The sequence below is a fragment of the Nyctereutes procyonoides genome, unplaced genomic scaffold, assembly GCF_905146905.1.
Source record: "Nyctereutes procyonoides isolate TBG_1078 unplaced genomic scaffold, NYPRO_anot_genome, whole genome shotgun sequence".
NCBI classification, from domain to species: Eukaryota; Metazoa; Chordata; class Mammalia; order Carnivora; family Canidae; genus Nyctereutes; species Nyctereutes procyonoides.
This window is the reverse complement of record NW_026575042.1, coordinates 11,446,681-11,466,820: the sequence shown is the minus strand read 5'-3', so window position 1 is coordinate 11,466,820 and position 20,140 is coordinate 11,446,681. Positions and strand designations below refer to the sequence as shown.

General features: G+C 37.0%; 2 protein-coding genes across 2 annotated transcripts in view; both read left to right on the top strand.

Annotated features, from left to right (window-relative positions):
* ULK4 (unc-51 like kinase 4) overlaps positions 1 to 20,140 on the top strand; it is a 590,170-nt gene that overhangs the window by 34,435 nt on the left and 535,595 nt on the right. Inside the window, exons 14-17 of the mRNA XM_055321719.1 lie at positions 1,136 to 1,196; positions 2,530 to 2,711; positions 3,043 to 3,089; positions 18,882 to 18,960. Coding sequence (XP_055177694.1) covers positions 1,136 to 1,196; positions 2,530 to 2,711; positions 3,043 to 3,089; positions 18,882 to 18,960 — 369 coding nt within the window. The remainder of the gene's footprint in view (positions 1 to 1,135; positions 1,197 to 2,529; positions 2,712 to 3,042; positions 3,090 to 18,881; positions 18,961 to 20,140) is intronic.
* Positions 6,465 to 7,257, top strand: LOC129507355 (transmembrane protein 9B-like). Its single transcript, XM_055321720.1, has one exon. It carries the CDS (start codon positions 6,617 to 6,619, stop codon positions 6,989 to 6,991), a length of 375 nt encoding a protein of 124 aa, XP_055177695.1. The 5' UTR covers positions 6,465 to 6,616; the 3' UTR covers positions 6,992 to 7,257.

The window sequence follows — 20,140 nt, the reverse complement described above, 5'->3', positions numbered from 1 at the left end:
AAGTATTTGGTAAATGACTAAATTTCTAACCTAGAGATTGGTTAAGGTTAAGAGTAAACCAAGGTAAAGTGCTGCTTCTTTTTTTTTTTTTTTAAGATTTTTATTTATTTGATAGAGAGAGTGAGAGCACAAGCAGGGAGAGGGAGAAGTAGGCTCCCTGCTTAGAAGACAGCCCATGGGGGGGCGGGGGTTTTGATCCCAGGACTCTGGGATCATGGCCTGAGCTGAAGGCAGATGCTTAACCAACTAAACCACCCAGGTGCCCCTTTTTCAGGGGTGAAAAAGTGCTTCTTTTTCAATGACACTTTAATTTATTGCAGATATCACTTGAAATGATTTTTTAAAAATTTATTTATTTAAAGTAAACTCTACCCCCAGTGTGGGGTTTGAACTCATGACCCAGAGATCAAGAGTCTGCTCTACTGCCTGAGCCACCCAGGTGCCCTGAAATGATTTTATTTTTATAAATTATTTTTTGTGTTCGTGTATGTTATTTATTTATTTATTTTGAAAAAAAAGATTTTATTTATTTATTTGAGAGAGTGACAGAGCAAGCATGAACAAGGTGGTGGGGAGATGGGCAGAGGGAGAGGGAGAAGCAGACTCCCCTCTGAGCAGGAAGCTGATGCGGGGTTTGATCCCAGGACTCTGGGATCATGACCTGAGCTGAAGGCAGATGCTCAACCACCTGAGCCACCTAGGCGCCCCGAGTGTTTGTGTATTTTATTTTACTTTATTTTTTTATTTTTATTTTTATTTTAATTTTTTTAAAAATTTATTTATGATAGTCACAGAGAGAGAGAGAGAGAGAGAGAGAGAGAGAGAGAGAGAGGCAGAGACACAGGCAGAGGGAGAAGCAGGCTCCATGCACCGGGAGCCTGACGTGGGATTCGATCCCGGGTCTCCAGGATCGTGCCCTGGGCCAAAGGCAGGCGCTAAACTGCGCCACCCAGGGATCCCTGTTTGTGTATTTTAATCTGAAGGGCAGTGTTTAATTCTTTTTAGTGACAAATTTTCAGTGATTTTTTTTTCTGTCCCAATGGATTTATAATCTGGAAATAGGAAATTTTATCAGGAGATCGGTATCTGTCTCAAAAGGTGTCTTAAAAGATTTTGTTGTTTTTTTCAACCACAGATAATGAAACAACCACCAATTAAATTTGATCCAAAGATACTGCATCTACCGGCACATTCAGGTAGGATTCTAGAGGCCTTGTCAAACACATAGAGTCTTGGAAGATACATACAAATAAGAAATTTAATAGCAAATGGAATATCTCACTTATTGAATAGCTGAGGTCCTGTTTTCTTGCAAATTGGCTATATCCTTGGGGAGGTGTTGTGCACAATATAAATGACCGGTAATCCATTTATGCCAGCCTTTCACCTTAGCTGAGCCTGGGCTGCCCTGTACTCTTAGGGGAGTGAAAGTTCCTATAAAGTTGGATGGGCTCTTCTCTTGCCCTTCCCCCTTGTAGAGTCCATTGAATTTCCAACATTTATGGTGCTCCTATAGGTAAAGAGGGCTGGAGACCATAATGAAGAAATGAGATTCTACTCCAGGAGTGGGGCAGTTGACATTGGGGGTCAGATGGTTCTTTTGTGGGGATGGTGTGGGAATGGAGACACTTCAAGGATAATTGTTACATTTCCTTTCGCCTAATGGGAAGTCGTATTTGGGACAAACAGAAATTGTTTTATGCCTTAAATTTTGATGTATTTTCTTTGATAAAATCTATTTTGTGCTGTTAAGCTAGATCCAGGAAAACTTTGTCATCGTAGCTAGACTATAATCTAGGATTTAAAATCAAATCAAAGTAAATTCAAAATAAAATATACTCAAATTTAAATAAACTGTGCCAAGTAGAACCACTATTCATGAAAACCTTAGAGGATTATTATATCAGAATAATCTTTCCCATTTTCCCTTTACTTTGAGTTATTTTAGGAAATTATTATTACAGCTTATTTTGTTTAAAGATAGAAATTAGCTGAAACTCTTAATTTTGGATGGCATCTCATTGCCCAGTTTTTGTTTTCTGTTTGTAGAGGGTTGAACTTGGATCTCCCACATGACTTCAGCTGCCACATTAACCTGTTACTCTTAACAATAATTTCATTGGAACCTTTGAACAACTGCATGATTCTTGGCTTTTCCAATATCCTAAGGCTAGATAGCTTTATACAGTGGCTCTCTTGCTTTTTTGTAATATGATTTTATTTAGCTTGATATTTTGTTAGATTCTAGGTTGTAGGCTGATTCTCCTGTAGGTGTCTTTTTTGTGTATAGTATTCCATCACATAGAGAAAAAGTCTCCATGAATAGAAAAAGAGGAATCCAGAAGAGTAAGTAAAAGTAGTGTCATCTTTGGAGGACTTTTTGGTTTTGATGTTGTAAAGTTAGGATTTTCTTTGTCCTCCTCTCAGCTATTGAAATTCTCTGTTCTGTCTTATTTCTTTTGTAATGTTTTTGGCTTTTTTTTTTTTTTTAGCATGATACCCACTTTTAATATTTTCTTTCCTCTCCAGTAGATAAATTAGTATTTCTGAAAGACCAGGATTGGAATGAATTTTTGCAGCAGGTGTGCTCACAGATTGATTCCACTGAGAAGAGCACGGGGGCCTCTCGAGCCAAGCTGAATCTCCTTTGCTATCTGTGTGTTTTGGCTGGACACCGGGAGTTGGCCACCCGGCTCCTTCATTCCCCACTGGTAGGAAGTTCAGTTGTAAAGTCTCATTTCGTGGTCCTTGCAGCATGCCTTTTGCACGTGACTCTTGTACTTCTGCTGAGATTAAAACATTAGTGCAAAAATACTAATTTGATGTAATTACCGTGGGAAAAAATGTATCAAGATAATAGGTTTGCCAAAATTATTCTGTTTAATCCTTGTGTCCAAAAGCAGTTGAGTACACAGTGATTTTGAACTTATTTTGTTGTTTCCTCATAAAGGAGTCACATTTCAGTTGTAGACAGGTCAGATGTGTTAGTCACTTTCTATGTCATTTCATGAATGAAATGTACATCTTATTGTTTTATTTTAGTTCCAATTGCTAATCCAGCACTTGCGAATAGCTCCAAACTGGGATATGTAAGTAACATTTATATTTTAATAAATTATTATTTGTTGAATAATTACAACATACATATTTATAAAACACATTATTCTGATACTCTATACTTAAATAATAATTACTCTGAATCTGAGGCAATCAGGCAAGTAATAGGCATCCCAACTGTAAATTTAAAAAGATTTCAAAATAGGCCTTATAGTATTATTATGAATTTAAGTCTAGGATTATATAAACTATGTCTGGAAACTTTGTTACTGTGCTTCTTTTGAGTATTCTTGACCAAACAATCCCTGTCTTCTAGTTTTGCCTCCTCCATTTTCTCTTGCGATTACTTCTTTCCCTTAGGTGATACTTGAATAAAATAACATCCTTCTGATGTTATTTAAAATCTAATGGGATTATGCTGTGTAAATTCCTGATGGAAGGATGTGTACTTCTTATACAGGCAGTGTACCATGGTGAAAAGCACATTAGATGAAGTGTTAGAAGGCTCTGGGTGCCAGTGAGACCAGGCCAGAAGATTACTTCTTTTTGAGTCTCAGCTTCCTGGGGAGTCTGTGTAGGATGATAAAATTAAATGGATTTCTGATTCAGACAGATCTGCCTGCTGGGCAAATTGCCTTAAGTGCTGAGCCTCAGTTTCCTCAACTGTAAAATGGGAATGGTGTATCTACCTCATAGATGTTTGTTAATAAAATTTGAGCAAGATAAGTGTATCAAATACCTTGCTTGGTGCCTGATTCTTACTGGTAGGTAGTATATGTTGGGCCAGGGAGATTATAGTGGTTGTACTTGGTATTATCAAGCCTACTTATCTTGTATTATTGTTAGATAAGCATATGGCAACATAAAGGTGAAAGGGTTTTTGTGAAATGTGGGAATGGCAATTATTCTTCACTGGCAACATTTGGGAGAAATGAGGTATTCACAAAATGCTCTTTTGAATAATTTTTGTTATATATCTCCTAAGATATATAATTTTGTTATATATCTCCTTTACTTCCCCAAGATAAAACCTGGCATTGCAAATAGGGTTTTTAAGTAATTTTTGGGCATGTAAAACTTTGAGAAGTTTTATGGTGTGCTCACTAAAAAGAAAGCAACAAAACTTAACACTTCAGCTGGAATTTATATCCTTGAATGGGGTGCCCCCTGCTGACTTGTAAAAATAGATATTTTTATATTAAAGTTTAATTGTAAAATAGCTTGTGTTTGAGGAAAATGCTAAGTAATAAGGTAGACAAATCCTCTGCTTGGAACCTTCTTTTATTGTCTTCTCCATTCAAATACTATTTCTTCCAGTGAGGCCATCTCTGACCCAGGTCATATCATCTTAATAGCATGTAATGGTTCTCAATTTAGCTGGGGGATAGTCACTGTTGAAATTTTTGTTTCTTTTCCCCTTATATGTTTATAACATGTACTTTATTTTATTTTATTTTTTTTTAGTGGCAGAGGGGGAGGCAGAGGGAAAGGGAGAGGGAGAATCTTAAGCAGGTACTATGTTCAGTGTTGAGCCTGTTGTGAAGCTGGATCTCAACCCTGAGCTGAAATCAAGAATTGAACACTTACCCTACAGAGCCACCCAGGTGCCTCATATGTTATGTATTTTTTAATATCATTAACTGTCCAAAATTTTTTCAAGGTATGTCTTCTGTACTATGAATGTCTGATTATTTAATTTACCCTGTTCCCTATTTTTGGATAATATTATAACATTGTAAAAATATGCTGATGAACATTTTTGCATTTAAGTCTTGGTTCCTGTTTTTTTCTTTCTCTCCTTAGGGCAGATTCATAGAATTAGAATGAAGAAATACAGGCAATAGTTTTGAGACTTCTGTTAAATTGCTAAAACATTCTTTAGAAACATTGTATTTTAACATGCATTCTTGTTGGTGTTTATAAAAATGCCCTTTTGTTAGAACTTTAAATAGTGGATATTTATGAAATTTTGTAATTTTTGCCAATCAACTTTATTGAGACGTATAATCCACATATAATGTGTAATATTTTATTAAGAAATTGTATTAACTGTGGGCATAAATGTAATATGAAATTGACCATTTTAGTAAGTGCACAATTCAGTGTTATCAAGTATATTCACAATGCTGTGCAACCATCACCACTCTCAGTTTCCAGAACTTTTTCATCATCCCAAACAGAAGCCATTACCCATTAAACTTTAGCTCCCCTTCCCCTTCCTCCCAGTCCTGGTAACCTCTATTCTACTTTTTGTTTCTATGAATTTCCCATTCTATACCTAATATAATTGGTATCATATGATATATGTCTTTTTGCACCTGGCTTAATTCACCTACTGTTTTCAGAGTTCAGCCATGTTGTAGCATGTATGAGAATGTCATCCCTTTTTAAGATTGATTTAATATCCCATAGATGTATATGCCACATTTTATCTTTTTATCTGTTGATGGATACTTGGGTTGCTTCTAACTTTGGCTATGGCAAATAATGCTGCTGTGAACGTTGGTGTACAAATATCTGTTCCAAGATCCTGCTATCAGTTATTTTGGGTATATTCTAGGAGTGGAATTGTTGAATTGTTTAGTAATTCTACCTTTTCACTTACTGAAGAGACATCATATTGTTTTCCACAGAGGCTGGACTATTTTACATTCCCTCTAGCAGCGCACAAAGGTTCCAATGTCTCCACATCCTCTTTATCATTTTTTTAAATAGTAGCTGTTCTCATGGGTGTGAAACTGTGTATCATTGTGGTTTTGATTTACTAGTCATTTCACCAATAACTAGACATGTTGAGCATCTTTTTATGTATTTATTGGCTATTTGTTTACCTTTGGAGAAATGTCCATTCATGTCCTTTGCCTATTTTCTATTTTCTAATTGGGTTATTTTATGTTGTTGATTTGGAAAAGGTTAATATCCAGGATATATATATATATATATATATATATATATATATATATATATATATATATATAACTCTTATCAGGTTATATGATTTACAAATATTTTCTCCCATTCTGTGGGTTGCCTTTTCACTCTTGATAGTATCCTTTGAAACTCAGATTTTCCTTTTTTTTTTTGTCTGTGCTTTTAATGTTCTATGCAAGAAATCATTGCCAGATTCAATATCTTAAAGCTTTTCATCTCTTCTAAGAGTTTTACAGTTTTATATTTAGGCTTTTGATCCATTTTGAGTTAATTTTTGCATGTAGTGTTAGGTTAGGGTCTAACTTCATTCTTTTGCTTGTGCATATATGCAGTTTTTTCCTAGCACTGTTTGTTGAAAAGGCTGTTCTTTCCCCATTGAATGGTATTGGCAACTTTGTCGATAATCTTATGATCAAATATGTGAGGGTTAATTTTGGGGCTATCTGTTCTATTCCATTAGTTTAAATATCAGTTTTGATGCCAGTACCACAATGTCTTGATTACCACAGCTTTGTAGTAGTTGAGTTTTACAATCTGTATCTGTCCTCCCTATAAAGATAATTCTGGGCATATTTATAATAAGAACATATCTCAAAAAGATTGCGATTGCCTTCATGTTGTGGATCCCATGCCTGTGCGAGGGCCTGATGTAGAAGCCTACTGTCTACGCTGTGAATGCAAATATGAGGAAAGAAGCTCTGTTACAATCAAGGTTACCATTATAATTTATCTCTCCATTTTGGGCCTTCTACTTCTGTACATGGTGTACCTTACCCTGGTTGAACCCATACTGAATAGACGCCTGTTTGGACACTCACAATTGATACAGAGCGATGACGATGTTGGGGATCACCAGCCTTTTGCAAATGCCCATGATGTGCTGGCCCGCTCCCGCAGTCGAGCCAATGTGCTGAATAAGGTAGAGTATGCACAGCAGCTCTGGAAGCTTCAAGTTCAAGAGCAGCGAAAATCCGTCTTTGACCGTCATGTTGTCCTCAGCTAACTGGAAATCAATTGAAGGTGATTAGAAAGAAATGAGTCAGACAACTGAAAAAAATTGACTGAGTTTTCCTGGGTTTTGTTTTAATACCCTGCTGATTTCACCAACTCTTGCTGGCAAATTCAGAATTGGGAGACAAAAATGTGCTTGGTATTTTCTTTTCTTGTTAACATATTAATACAGACATTTTTAAAAGCACACACCTCAAAATCAGCCAATTAACCTTTTTCCTATTTGTGACTTTTACTAATAAAAAGAAGTCTGCCTGTTAAAAAAAACAAACAAAACAAAACAAAACAAAAAACACAGAGACATGGCTATCAGAGAACAGGTTGTGAGCGAATAAAGAGTTCACACAGCTTCCACGCGCTTTACCAGGTATCAGCTCTAGGCCACCTCCTCCTCTGCCTCCTCCTTGAACTCCCCCCTCCTCGGCCGTGGCATCCTGCTACTGCTGGTACTCAGACACCAGGTCATTCATGTTGCTCTCGGCCTCTGTGAACTCCATCTCGTCCATGCCCTCACCCGTGTACCAGTGTAGGAAGGCCAGAGTAGTATGAGACCTCCAACTTTTTTCTCTTCCTCAAGATTATTTTGCCTATTTGTGGTCCCTTGGGATTCATATAAATTTTAGGAGGGACTTTGCTAATTTTTGGTATAAGTTTGACACTTGAGTAAGGTAAAGTGTTCATCAATTTTTTAAATACAGTGTCTCCATTTGTAAATTCTTTATTTCACCTCTTGGTTGATTGGACTTCGTTTTTTTCAGTAGTTTTCCTTTTTCTTTTCTTTTTAATTAAAGATCTCTCGGAGGCTCTGCTTCTGTAGTTGTTGCCTCCTCCAGGCTTTCTCTCAGGCTTTAGGGCTCAGGCTTAGGAGGCCGAGTGAGACCTTCTAGGGTCCTCAGGCTGGCTCACCCTGTGCCATGCTTCGGAGTTTGCATACTTCTGTCGTGTCAGCACAGCTCTGGAAGACTTGGAGCCAACTGTCTTTTTCTTCTTCATTTTAAAGATTTTATTTATTTATTCATGTGACACACAGAGAGAGAGGCAGAGACACAGGCAGAGGGAGAAGCAGGCTCCCTGCAGAAAGCCCGACAGGGGACTAGATCCCGGGACTCCAGGATCATGCCCTGGGCCGAAGGCAGGGGCTAAACTGCTGAGCCACCCAGGCTGCCCTTTTTTTCTCCTTTATATGTGACTGGTTTGAGTTTTGCTTTTCGGTGTCTGGATTTTTCTTTTTATCCTCAGCCTGTGAAATTTTACTGTAATGTGCCTAGGTTTTTTTTTTTTTTTTTTTTTTTTTTACTAATTTGCTTTGGAAAATTAAGTCTGTGAAGTGCTACAGGCTTTCTTTAGCTTCCTTATTTCCTGAGGATCTCTTCCTCAGTGTTTCATCCTTTTTCTGAAAGTTCTATAGAATGGGCATGGGGTTTCCTATTTCTCTCTTTTCTAAACATTTATTAGTTAGAGAGCAAGTGAGCAGTAGGGGCAGAGAGAGAGGCAGAGAGAATCTCAAGTAGACTATGTGCTGAGCATGGAGCCTGACGGGGGCTCAATCTCGTGACCCTGAGATCATGACCTGAGCAGAAACCAAGAGTCAGATGCTTAACCGAATGCACCATCGAGGTGCCTTTCCTGTCTCTTGACTTCATTTTCTTTTGCTTTCTCTCTTTTATTGAGATATAACTCACCTATCATAAAATTCACCTTTTTTTTGGTTTGTATTAATAGTTTATTTTTTGAAGCCGTTTTAAGTTCACAGCAAAATTCAGAGGAAGGTACAGAGATTTCTCCTCTACTTCCCGGCCCCACACAGGCTAGCCTCCCCCATTATCGCCATCCCCTGCCAGAGCAGTACATTTATTACAACTGATAAACCTGCACTGGCACATTATAATCAACCAAAGTTCATAGCGCACACTACAATTCACTCCTGGTTTTATACATTCCATGGATTTAGACAAATCTATAATGACATATATCACCTTTATGTTATCATACAGAGTATTTTCAGTCCTCTAAAGATCTGTGCTCTGTCTGGTCATCCCTCTGACAATCACTGAACTTTTTACTTTCTCCATAGTTTCTCCTTTTCCAGAATGCCTTACTTGGAACCCTACAATATTGGAATCCTGTGATATGTAGCCTCCTCAGATTGGCTTCTTTTACTTAGTAATATGTGTTTAAGGTTCCTCCCTCTCTTTTCATAGCTTGACAGCTCGTTTCTTTTTAGTGCCACATATCTGATTGTCTGCACGTATCACAGTTTTCACATACTGAAGGACACTCTGGTTGCTTCCAAGTTTAACATTTATGAATAAAACTGCTGCAAATACCATGTGGACATATGTTTTCACCTCCTTTGGGTAAGTACCAAGGAGCGTGATTGCTGGATCATGTGGAAAGAATATGTTTAGTTTTATAAGAAACTTCCAAATTGTCTTCCAAAGTGGCTGTGCTATTTTGTATTCCCATCAATGATGAATGAGAGTTCCTGTTGCTTCATAGCCTTCCTAACATTTGGTGTTGTCAGTGTTTTGGATTTTGGCCATTCTTATTTGAGTATGGTAGTATATTGTTTTAATTTGCATTTCCCTGATGACATATGATGTGGAGTGTTTTCTTATATGTTTATTTGCCATCTGTTTATCTTTTTTTTGCTGAGGTATCTGTTAAGATCTTTGGCTCCTTTTTTCATTGGATTATTTTCTTACTGTTGAGTTTTAAGAGGTCTTTGTGCATTTTGAAAAACAGTTATATCTGGTATGCCTTTTGCAAATATTTTCTTTCCAGTCTGTGGCTTGTCTTCTCATTCTCTTGACATTATCTTTCACAGAATAACTTTTATTTCAAATAAAGAATAGCTTATTAATTCTTTCATGGATGTGCCTTTGGTGGTTGTATCTAAAAAGTCAATGCCACACCCAAGGTTATGTGGGTTTTTTTTTTTTCCCTATGTTACCTTCTACCAGTTTTAAACCTTGACCTCTTACTCTTCAGTCTTTGATCTGTTTGGAATTTTTGTCAAATGAGTAAGAACTGTTTCTAGATTTTTTTTATGTGGTTGTGTATTGATGCTAGTGCCATTTGTTGAAAAGACCATCTTTGTATTGCCTTTGCTTTTTTTGTCAAAGATCCTTTGAGTATATTTATGCAAATCTTTCTCTGTTTGGTTTCATTCACCTTTCTATTTATTCTTTTGTTAATAGCACACTGTCTTGATTACTATAACTTTAGAGTGAGTCTTGAAGTCAGGTAGCATCAGTCCTACAACTCTGTTCTTCTCCTTCAGTATTGTGTTGGCTATTCTGGATCTTTCGCCTCTCCATATAAACCTTAGAATCAGGGTGTCAATATCCATGAAATAAGTTGCTGGGATTTTTATTTGGAATTCCATTGAATCTCAAGATCATGTTGGGAAGAACTGACATCTGGATAATATTGAGTCACCTTATCCATAAACATGTAATACCTCTCTATTTCCTTAGTTTTTTTTAATTTCATTAATCATAGTTTTATAGTATCTCATATAGGTCCTTTACATATTTGTTAGATATATTCCTATGTATTTCATTTTTGGGTGTTAATGTTAATAGTGTTGTATTTAATTTTTTTTTTTTATTTATTTACGATAGTCACACAGAATGAGAGAGAGAGGCAGAGACACAGGCAGAGGGAGAAGCAGGCTCCATGCACAGGGAGCCCGACGTGGGATTCGATCCCGGGTCTCCAGGATCGCGCCCTGGGCCAAAGGCAGGCGCTACACTGCGCCACCCAGGGATCCCAATAGTGTTGTATTTAAATTCCATTTGTTAATTGCTGGTATAAAGGGAAGTGGTTGACTTTTATATGTTTGTATGCTGCACCTTGCCGTAATCACTGATTCCTGGAGGATTTTTTTTGGGGGGGGGGTGGTCAGGGAGTCAATTCTTTAGGCTTTTCTATAGTCATGTACTATGTGAACAAAGACAGCTTTCTTTCTTTCTTTCTTTCTTTCTTTCTTTCTTTCTTTCTTTCTTTCTTTCTTTCTTTCTTTCTTTCTTTCTTTCTGTCTACCTTTTGTTTTCTTGTCTTACTGCAATAACTAGAGGTTTAGTATGATACTGAAGAGTGGTGGTGAGAGGCAACAGCCTTGTACCTGATCTTAGTGGGAAATTGAGTTTCTCAATTAAAAAATTAAAAAAGATTTTGAGAAAGAGAGCATGGGCAGGGGGAGAGGGAGAGGCAGACTCCCCACTGAGCAGGAAGCCTGACATGGACCTTAATCCCAGGATCCTGGGATCATGACCAGAGCCAAAGGCAGACACTTTTTTTAAAAAATTTCTTTTTAGGGATCCCTGGGTGGCGCAGCGGTTTGGCGCCTGCCTTTGGCCCAGGGCGCGATCCTGGAGACCCGGGATCGAATCCCACGTCGGGCTCCCGGTGCATGGAGCCTGCTTCTCCCTCTCCCTGTGTCTCTGCCTCTCTCTCTCTCTCTCTGTGACTATCGTAAAAAAAAAAAAAAAAAAAGTTTCTTTTTATTGAAGTTCAATTTGCCAACATATAGCATAACACCCAGTGCTCATCCCATCAAGTGCTCCCCTCAGTGCCCGTCACCATCACCCCAACACCCCGCCCACCTCCCTTTCCACCACCCCTTCTTCGTTTCCCAGAGTTAGGAGTCTTTCATGTTCTGTCACCCTCTCTGATATATCCCACTCATTTTCTCTCCTTTCCCCTTTATTCCTTTTCACTATTTTTTATATTCCCCAAATGAATGAGACCATATAATGTTTGTCCTTCTCTGATTGACTTATTTCACTCAGCATGTGAAATTTGCTCCAGGACCTCCAGGTCCCTCCATGTAGAAGCAAATGGTGGGTATTTGTCGTATCTAATGGCTGAGTAACATTCCATTGTATACATATACCACATCTTCCTTATCAAAGGCAGACACTTTAATCAACTGAGCCACTCAGGTGTTCCTGAGTTTCTAATTATTAAGTAGGATATTGGCTGTAGGTATTTTCTAGATAGTCTTTATCAAGTTGAAGAATATTTCTGGTTTACTGAGAGTTTTTTTTGTACATGGGTCTGAATTTTGTAAAATGCTTTTTCTTCATCTATTGATAAGATTCTGTGATTTCTTTAAGTCTGTAGATGTGATGGAAATTCTTTTGAAAAATTTAATGGTTTTAGCATATTCACAAAGTTATGTGACCATCACTACTATATAATTTCAGAACATTTTTTACCACCCAATGAAACCTCCTATATATTGTCCCGTCACCTCTGTCTCTGCAAACCACTAATCTACTTTGTCTATAGATTTACCTATTTTGAATATCTCATATAAGTGAAATATACAAAATGTGATTTGTGTGTGTTTGGGTGTGCATGCATGTGCATCTGGTCTCTTCCACTTAGCATAATGTTTTCAGGCTTTATGTTGTAGCATGTATCAGTACTTCATTCTTTTTATGACTGGATAGTATTCCATTGTACAGAAAGTACCACATTTTGTTTATCCATTCTTGTTGAACACTTGAGTTGTTTCCAAATTTGGCTATTATGAATGATGCTGCTGTGAACATTTGTGCGTAAGGTTTTATGTGAAGATATATTTTCATTTTATTTGGATATAAACCTAGTAGTGGAATTGTTGGGTCATGTAGTAATTCTTTGTTCAGTCTTTTGAAGAGCTTCCAGACTTTCAGTGATCTCCCTTAATTTTATCTTTGAGCTTTCAAGTTTGATATTTATCCCTGCTTATTTTATTCTTGAGTATCTCTGTTTTATTTCAACAATCATATTAATCAACTTTTTATGTTCTGATTCTTTAGCTGCCTGAATTTGGTCTATAATGTACTTTTGAATTTGAGGATAAAATGTAGGATTATAAAAATCCTATTTTGGAACAGAATTTAGGGTTATAAATGTTATGACTAAGATTTAGGATTAAACATTAGGATTATACGAGTTCTATTCTTATCTCCTTAGCCTGTGAGTCACTTCTTTTTCATCATGGTCTTGCTTTTTAGGGCTGTTGGTTCCTCAAATTCTTGGTGGTCTTAGGTACTTAATTTATATTATGAATAAATGGTTGAATTGATCAGTTGGCGATACAGATTTCCTGCTTCTCTAAGTCTGTTTCTCCAACTTCTTTAAGGGAAAGGGCTGGCATGTGAATGGTGATGTCTGTTAGCTAGTTGACTTATATGTTGGGAGCTCGGTTGGCTAAAGAGCCGGTAGGCAGGCTGGAAACCTACTCAAGTGTTGCCAGGATGGGTTTTTCTTTGGATGGAGATGGGTTTCCTCCATTAACCCCCCTTTTCTACTCTAGTATCTGGTGTGGAGGACCACAGTCTCTGGTCCCCACATCTACATCTGAATCCTGCCTTAGGAAAGATTGCTTACTGTAGGAATAATTTTCCATTTTTATGCTGGAGGCCAGGACTGCAGGGTTTATTTTGCATACCAGGGAGGGAGATAGGAAGGCAGCAAGACCTGGTTGGCTCACTTGTTCATTGTACAGTTCGGTAATCTGGTGGTCATCCAGTGGCTCATCCTCACCTTCTGTTTTAGTTTACTGAGTCTATGGGGCTTCCTTGGGAAAATCTGCCTTTATCTTTGGTTCTTAGGGATCTCTTCTGTTCATTTTCTGTCAATATGATTTCATCTATGCTGATCATCTGGGATTTTCTTAAACACTTTGGTCTACTTTCAGCACTTCTTTATGTTTCTAGTTATCATTTAATTATAAATTATGTTTTCTTTGAGCAGACTCTTAAGGGAACAGAAAGGTAGATGTCAGTGTCCAGTCTTCTCCATAAAGCAGCAGAATGCACCTAGGTTGCAACTGGTATTATTTGTGTTGATTGCAGTTGTGACTGATGAACATTTGTATATTTCATGCATCAAATGAAAATTGAAAAAGTACTTCTGAATTTATATATGTTTGTTTTCTTCATTTTTGTTATTTCACTTTTATAATGTAACGTGTTCTATATAATTTCTGCATTTAGGGATTCTGTGCATTTATTTTTGTGGTCCAGTATAAAATCATTTAAAAAAATGTTATTAATGTAGTAAATGATGTAATAATAGCTAACTCCTACAACACATATTAAATGCCAGATGATATGGTAATTGCTTTACATGAATTCTCTCTTTTGATTCTTTGAACAACTTGTGGAGGTACATATTATAGTCCTATTTAACATAAAAGTAACCAGGCACACAAAGTATGAGTAACTAGCCAAGGAGCTGTCCCCCCGTCTCTTACGGTGGGGACAAGACTGAGCCCAGGATATTTAATTTGAGAGTAATAAATGTCGCCTCTCAGTGAGTGTGGTCACTGTTCGTAGATGGTAGTAAGTTTGGTATATACATCTGTTATTTTGACCTTACTAATTTTATTATGGGTTTCATTTTGGCCTTCTTACTGTACTTGGAAGAGAAGTAGGTTGAAGTTTCCCACTACTCTTGGTTTTACTCATAATTCTTTGTTATATGATGTATAACAATACCATTTATTAGGTTATCCTGCTTTTAATTTACGAGGAATCTTTTTCTCATTTAGCGGTGTTAGCCTTAAATTCTTGTTTGAGGTTTATGTTGGAAACCCTGTTCCACTTTTCCACTTGTTCCCTGTTCCACTTGTTCCTCATGCAGTCATATGTTTATTTACTCCTATTCCACTGATCATTTAGTTATCTTTTTTTGATGTCGATGTTCTGTTCATTCAACAAACATTTATTGAGGTCCTGCTAAATGCAAGGTACTGTCTTGGTGTTTGTGTTGTTGAGCACTACCAGGTCTTATATTCATGACCTTCTGGGCCAGTTGCAGGACACAAATTATAAACGGGTAAACACATGAAGAAGGAACTACAACATTTTAGATCTACTCTCATGTGGTAGCCATTAGCTGCATGTGGTTATTAAAATTTAAATTTAGAAGTAATTCCACAAAAATTTAGTTCTTCACTTGGACCAGCTATATTTTAAATGCTTGATAGTCACATGTGACTGATGGATATATTCTGTATAGCATGAACAATTTAGATTTGGAACATATCTGTCATTGCACAAAGGTTATTGGCCAGTGCAATTTTCTGTGCTGTCATGAATACGTGAATATGTCATATGTCAAGTATATGAATATACTTCTGAGGTACAGTATAATGGGATATTAGGGGCACCCAAAGTGGTGAAATTTAGTAATTTAGTAAGAAAACTGATAAGCCTGATTTTTGACAGCATCACATATAAGATATAGTTATATGAAGTGTTTGGTATAAACTAGAAATGTTTTTATTACTTTAAATAGTTTATAATTTAAAACTATAAGGATGTTAAGATGGTGTGTTTTCTCTTGTTCTGAAAGGAATTGTTTCTGATGAGATTCGGGAAATATTAATGATCATGTTATAGTACATGTTTCTTTTAGTTGAGTAAATCTTGTAGGCATTATTTGTGTAGATTGAAAAAAATAAGGTTTCTTAAGTACTTTGGGCTTGTCCTTGAGCCAAGATGTTAGTTTTTGCTTTGCATTCTCTAATTCATTAGTCCGGTTTTTAAACAATTAATTTTTAATTAATTGATTTTAAATTTAATTTTTAAATTAAGTTTTAGAGGTAGTTTAGTGATTTATCAATTACATACAATACCCAGTGCTCATTATGAGTGCCCTCCTTAATGCCCATCACCCAGTTACCTCATTCCTTCTACCCCCATCAACTCTCAGTTTGTTTCCTATAGTCTCTTATGGTCTTATGGTTTGCCTCCCTCTGTTTTCCCTTCCCTTCCCCTGTGTTTATCTGTTTTCTTTCTTAAATTCCACATACGAGTGAAATCATATGGTATTTGTCTTTCTCTGGCTTATTTTACTCAGCATAATACCCTCTAGTTTCATTCATGTCCTTGCAAATGGTAAGTTTTTTTTTTTTTTTTTGGATGGCCAAGTAATGTTCCATTGTATATATATACACCACATCTTTTTTTGTTCATTCCTCTTGTCAATGGACATCTGGGCTCTTTCCATAGTTTGGCTTTGTGGATATTTCTTCTATAAACACTGGGGTGCAGGTGCCCCTTTGAATCACTATGTCTGTATCCTTGGGATAAATACCTAGTAGTGCAATTGCTGGGTGGTAGGGTAGCTCTATTCTCAACTTTTTGAGGAACCTCCCTACTGTTTTCCATAGTGGCTATACCAGTTTACATACCCACCAGCAGTATAAGACGGTTCCCCTTAATCTGCATCCTTACCAACATCTGTTGTTTCCTGACTTGTTAATTTTAGCCATTCTGTCATTAGTCAGTTTTTGATAATAAGCATTTGTTTCATCATTGTAAAAAAAAATTAGAAGTTAATCCATCTATCCCTCAAAATTGCACACGTGTGAAAATTGAAACCTAATCAACTTGGCTGTGGTCAGAAAATGAGGTAGTGGCAGAGCAGTGACTAGATGCTTTTTCTTGTAACTTTTGATCTAATGTCCTACCAAATCTTTTCAAATGGTTACTTTTAAAGTATAATCTGGGGATCCCTGGGTGGCGCAGTGGTTTGGCGCCTGCCTTTGGCCCAGGGCGCGATCCTGGGGACCCGGGATAGAAATCCACGTCGGGCTCCCGGTGCATGGAGCCTGCTTCTCCCTCTGCCTGTGTCTCCGCCTCTCTCTCTCTCACTGTGTGCCTATCATAAATAAATAAAAATTAAAAAAAAAAGTATAATCTTTTTAAGCCTGTCATTTCAACACACGCTGTTGGGAAAACTGGACCACTTCTTACACCATACACATAAATAACCTCAAAATGGATCAAGTGCTTAAATGTGAGACCTGAAAGCATGAAAATCCTAAAAGAGCACAGGCAGTAATGTCTCTGACATCGGCCATAGCAACATTTTCTTTAGATAGGTGTCCTGAGGCAAAGGGAATCAAAGCCAAAAAACTTTCGAGACTATATCAAAATAAAAAGCTTCTGCACAGTGAAGGAAGCAATCAACAAAACTAAAAGATAGCCTACTGAATGGGAGAAGATATTTGCAAATGACCTATCAATAAAAGGGTTAGTATCCAAAATATATACAGAACTTTTATATAATTCAACATCCAGAAAACAAATCCAGTTAAAAAATGGGCAGAAGACATGAACAGACATTTCTCCAAAGAAGACCTCCAGATGGCCAATGATGCTTAAAAAGATGCTTAGCATCAATCATCATCGGGGAAATGCAAATCAGAACTACAATGAGCTATCCCCTCACACCTGTCAGAATGGCTAAAATAAAAACCACGAGAAATAACAAGTATTGGTGAGGATGTGGTGGTGCACTGTTGGTAGAAATACAAACTGGTGTAGCCACTGTGGAAAACAGTGTGGAAAACAAATTAAAAAAAAAAAAAAAAAGAAAACAGTGTGGGGCTTCCTCAAAAAATTAAAAATAGAGCTACCCTATGATTCAGTAATTGCACTACTGAGTATTTAATACAAAATACAGTTCAGAGGGATGCATACACTTTTATGTATTTTGTAGCATTATTTACAATATCCAAACTATGGAAGCAGTCCAAGTGTTCATTGATAGGTGATTGGATAAAGAAGATGTATATACACAACAGTGGATCATTCAGCCATAAAAAAGAATGGGATCCTGCCAGTTGCAACAATCGGGATGGAGCTGGAGAGTATAATATTAAGTACAATAAGTCAGCCGGAGAAAGGCAAAAGCCATATGATTTCACTTTTATGTGGAATTTAAGAAACAAAACAAATAAGCAAAAAACCCAAAAAGGAGCAATGGAAAAAAAAAGAGAGAGACAAACCAAGGAACAGACTCTTAAAAGAACAAACTGATGGTTACCAGAGGAAAGGTGGGTGAGAGGATGGGTGTAATAGGTGATGGGGATTAAGGAGGGCACTTGTATAAGCACTGGGTGATGTATGGAAGTGTTGAGTCAGTGTATTGTACACTTGTATAACACTGTACAGTGAATAAACAGTATAATCTTTATTTAGAGGCAAGATGCTAGTCATAGAAATGCCTAGGACTTCTTTAACTTGAGAGACTTGAATGATTAATTCAAGAAGTGTTGAAATCCCTAAGAATTATGTCTGTATGTTAGAGTTCTGACAGCATGAACACTTCCCTGTGATACTTCTCTGATTTTTTTCCCTCCTGTGTAAATAACTGGAAAAGTAGAGGTCTCTGGCTGATGTACACACTGATTAGCTCAGAGAATATGTAAGCATCAATGAGAATATAGTTCTCAAGGGAAAAAAAATACGGTTCTCATCAACTCATATATTCAATCATTTTTTCCAATTAAATAAAATCTTAGGACCAAACTTTTGCAAACCATCTGAAAATGATATTTAATAATTTTTCAACCTTATTTTCTGTTGGATAATGAAACAAATTCCTCACTAAAACTAGTTTTTAGAACAATATTTGTAAGATCTATCATTGTAAACATTTCTATAAAAGTAGATATGTAAATATATGTTTAACTGTTCTGATATTTTTTACCTCTTATGTATAAAATTACTGGTCTATTAATAAGTAAGACATAACTTTTAGCCAAATAGTGCTGTACTTAGAAGTAAAAGGGTTAAATACATTTTCCTTCTCCTCTTTGGTTAGGCCTTGCCAAAATTTTATTTTGCATTTAATACTAAAGCACAACTTGTTCAACCTTAGTCATTAACAGAGGCTCCTGCAGAGGGCATTGCTGTTCATGTCTCTTCGCGTATGGAAGGACCATATAGGTGGGAGAGTAAATGCTCACCCTGGCACATCTCATTTTTATCTTTTGTTAATGCTCACATTGTGTAACGTAATTAACCAGGGTTGGTTACTTGGGTCCCTAATTCTCCTCTTCAGAGCTTATTTTTCTTCATTTACAGACGGGCCAAGGTTGCTCGGGTGATTGGTTTACTGGCCTTGCATACAACTGAGCTCCAGGAAAATACACCTGTTACCGAGGTAATTCTCTTTTATTACTGAACTGTTACAAATGACAAAAAGAGGTTGTTCCTGATTTTGTAATTTAGAACATGCAGTGTACATTGACTTTCACTTAAGATTTCTTTGTGGAATTGTGGCAATTAGAAAATAACCTCAGTAGACCGTTAGGCGTAAACATAGCTGCACATTTACAATGTATTCTGTTATTAAAGGTGATATGGCAGAGTTAAAAGGCTTGTGGGCTCTGTTCAGTATTATTTCAAGAATTTTTGGGTAGGTCTTTTATTATGAGTTTTCTTGTAGTCTAGCAACATTTTATTATACCTAACTTATTTCCTAGTTGAAGCTCAGTTCATACTTCAGATTAAAATCCTTTTCACCTAGAATTTAGTGTTTTCATCCTCACCAATTGTCACTTATTTCTGACAATGATCCCAGTGTTAAATGGCCATGCATGCTTGAAAGATACTTAGAAATATCAGGCATTTTTTTTTTTCAAGTACTGATACTGGGAAGCATTTCTAAGTTAATCAGTACATCTAAGTTCCATCAAGTGAATGCTATCATTATACTGCCTTTTTGAGTATCCTTTATCCCTTGGACTAGAGGAGTGTCAGGAGTTGAAATAGGCGCAAAGAACCAAGGCTCTTAGGGGCAAGAGCAAGAACAACTGAAGGAAGGAGAAAGTGGGAAGAAGGGATTTTTGGAGAGCCAGAATCTGTGATGTGGTATTTGGGGCTTTAAGAGGAATCATCTAGCCAAGTATTGCCCAATAGAACTTTATGTAGTGGTGGAAAATGTTCTGTAACTCTCAGTATCTCACCCGGTTCCTGGGACGGCATCTCAGTTAGTCCTGGTCTCTCTAAGTGGACATGAAATGGACAGTTAATTTAAGGATTTCCTTTGTTTTTTAACTCTATCCCCATTTCCTACAAACTGAGATTTCTGAGCCACTACAGGAAATGTCACTAAGTCTAACCTTTTTATTGTTTTTTGGACCAAGAAGAGTGAATTGTGGCCTCTGTGACCCCTGGTGGTACCCAACTTGGCTATTGGAGATAGATAGATTAGATTAAAAAAAAAAAATAGGGCGTAGTGACACGTAGGGCTGTGTCACTAAGCAGAGAGGCTTTAGTAGCTTGAAGGGGGGACTTTTTCCGATGGCTCAGAGCAAGGTTTTTCAATACAAGAGTGGCTG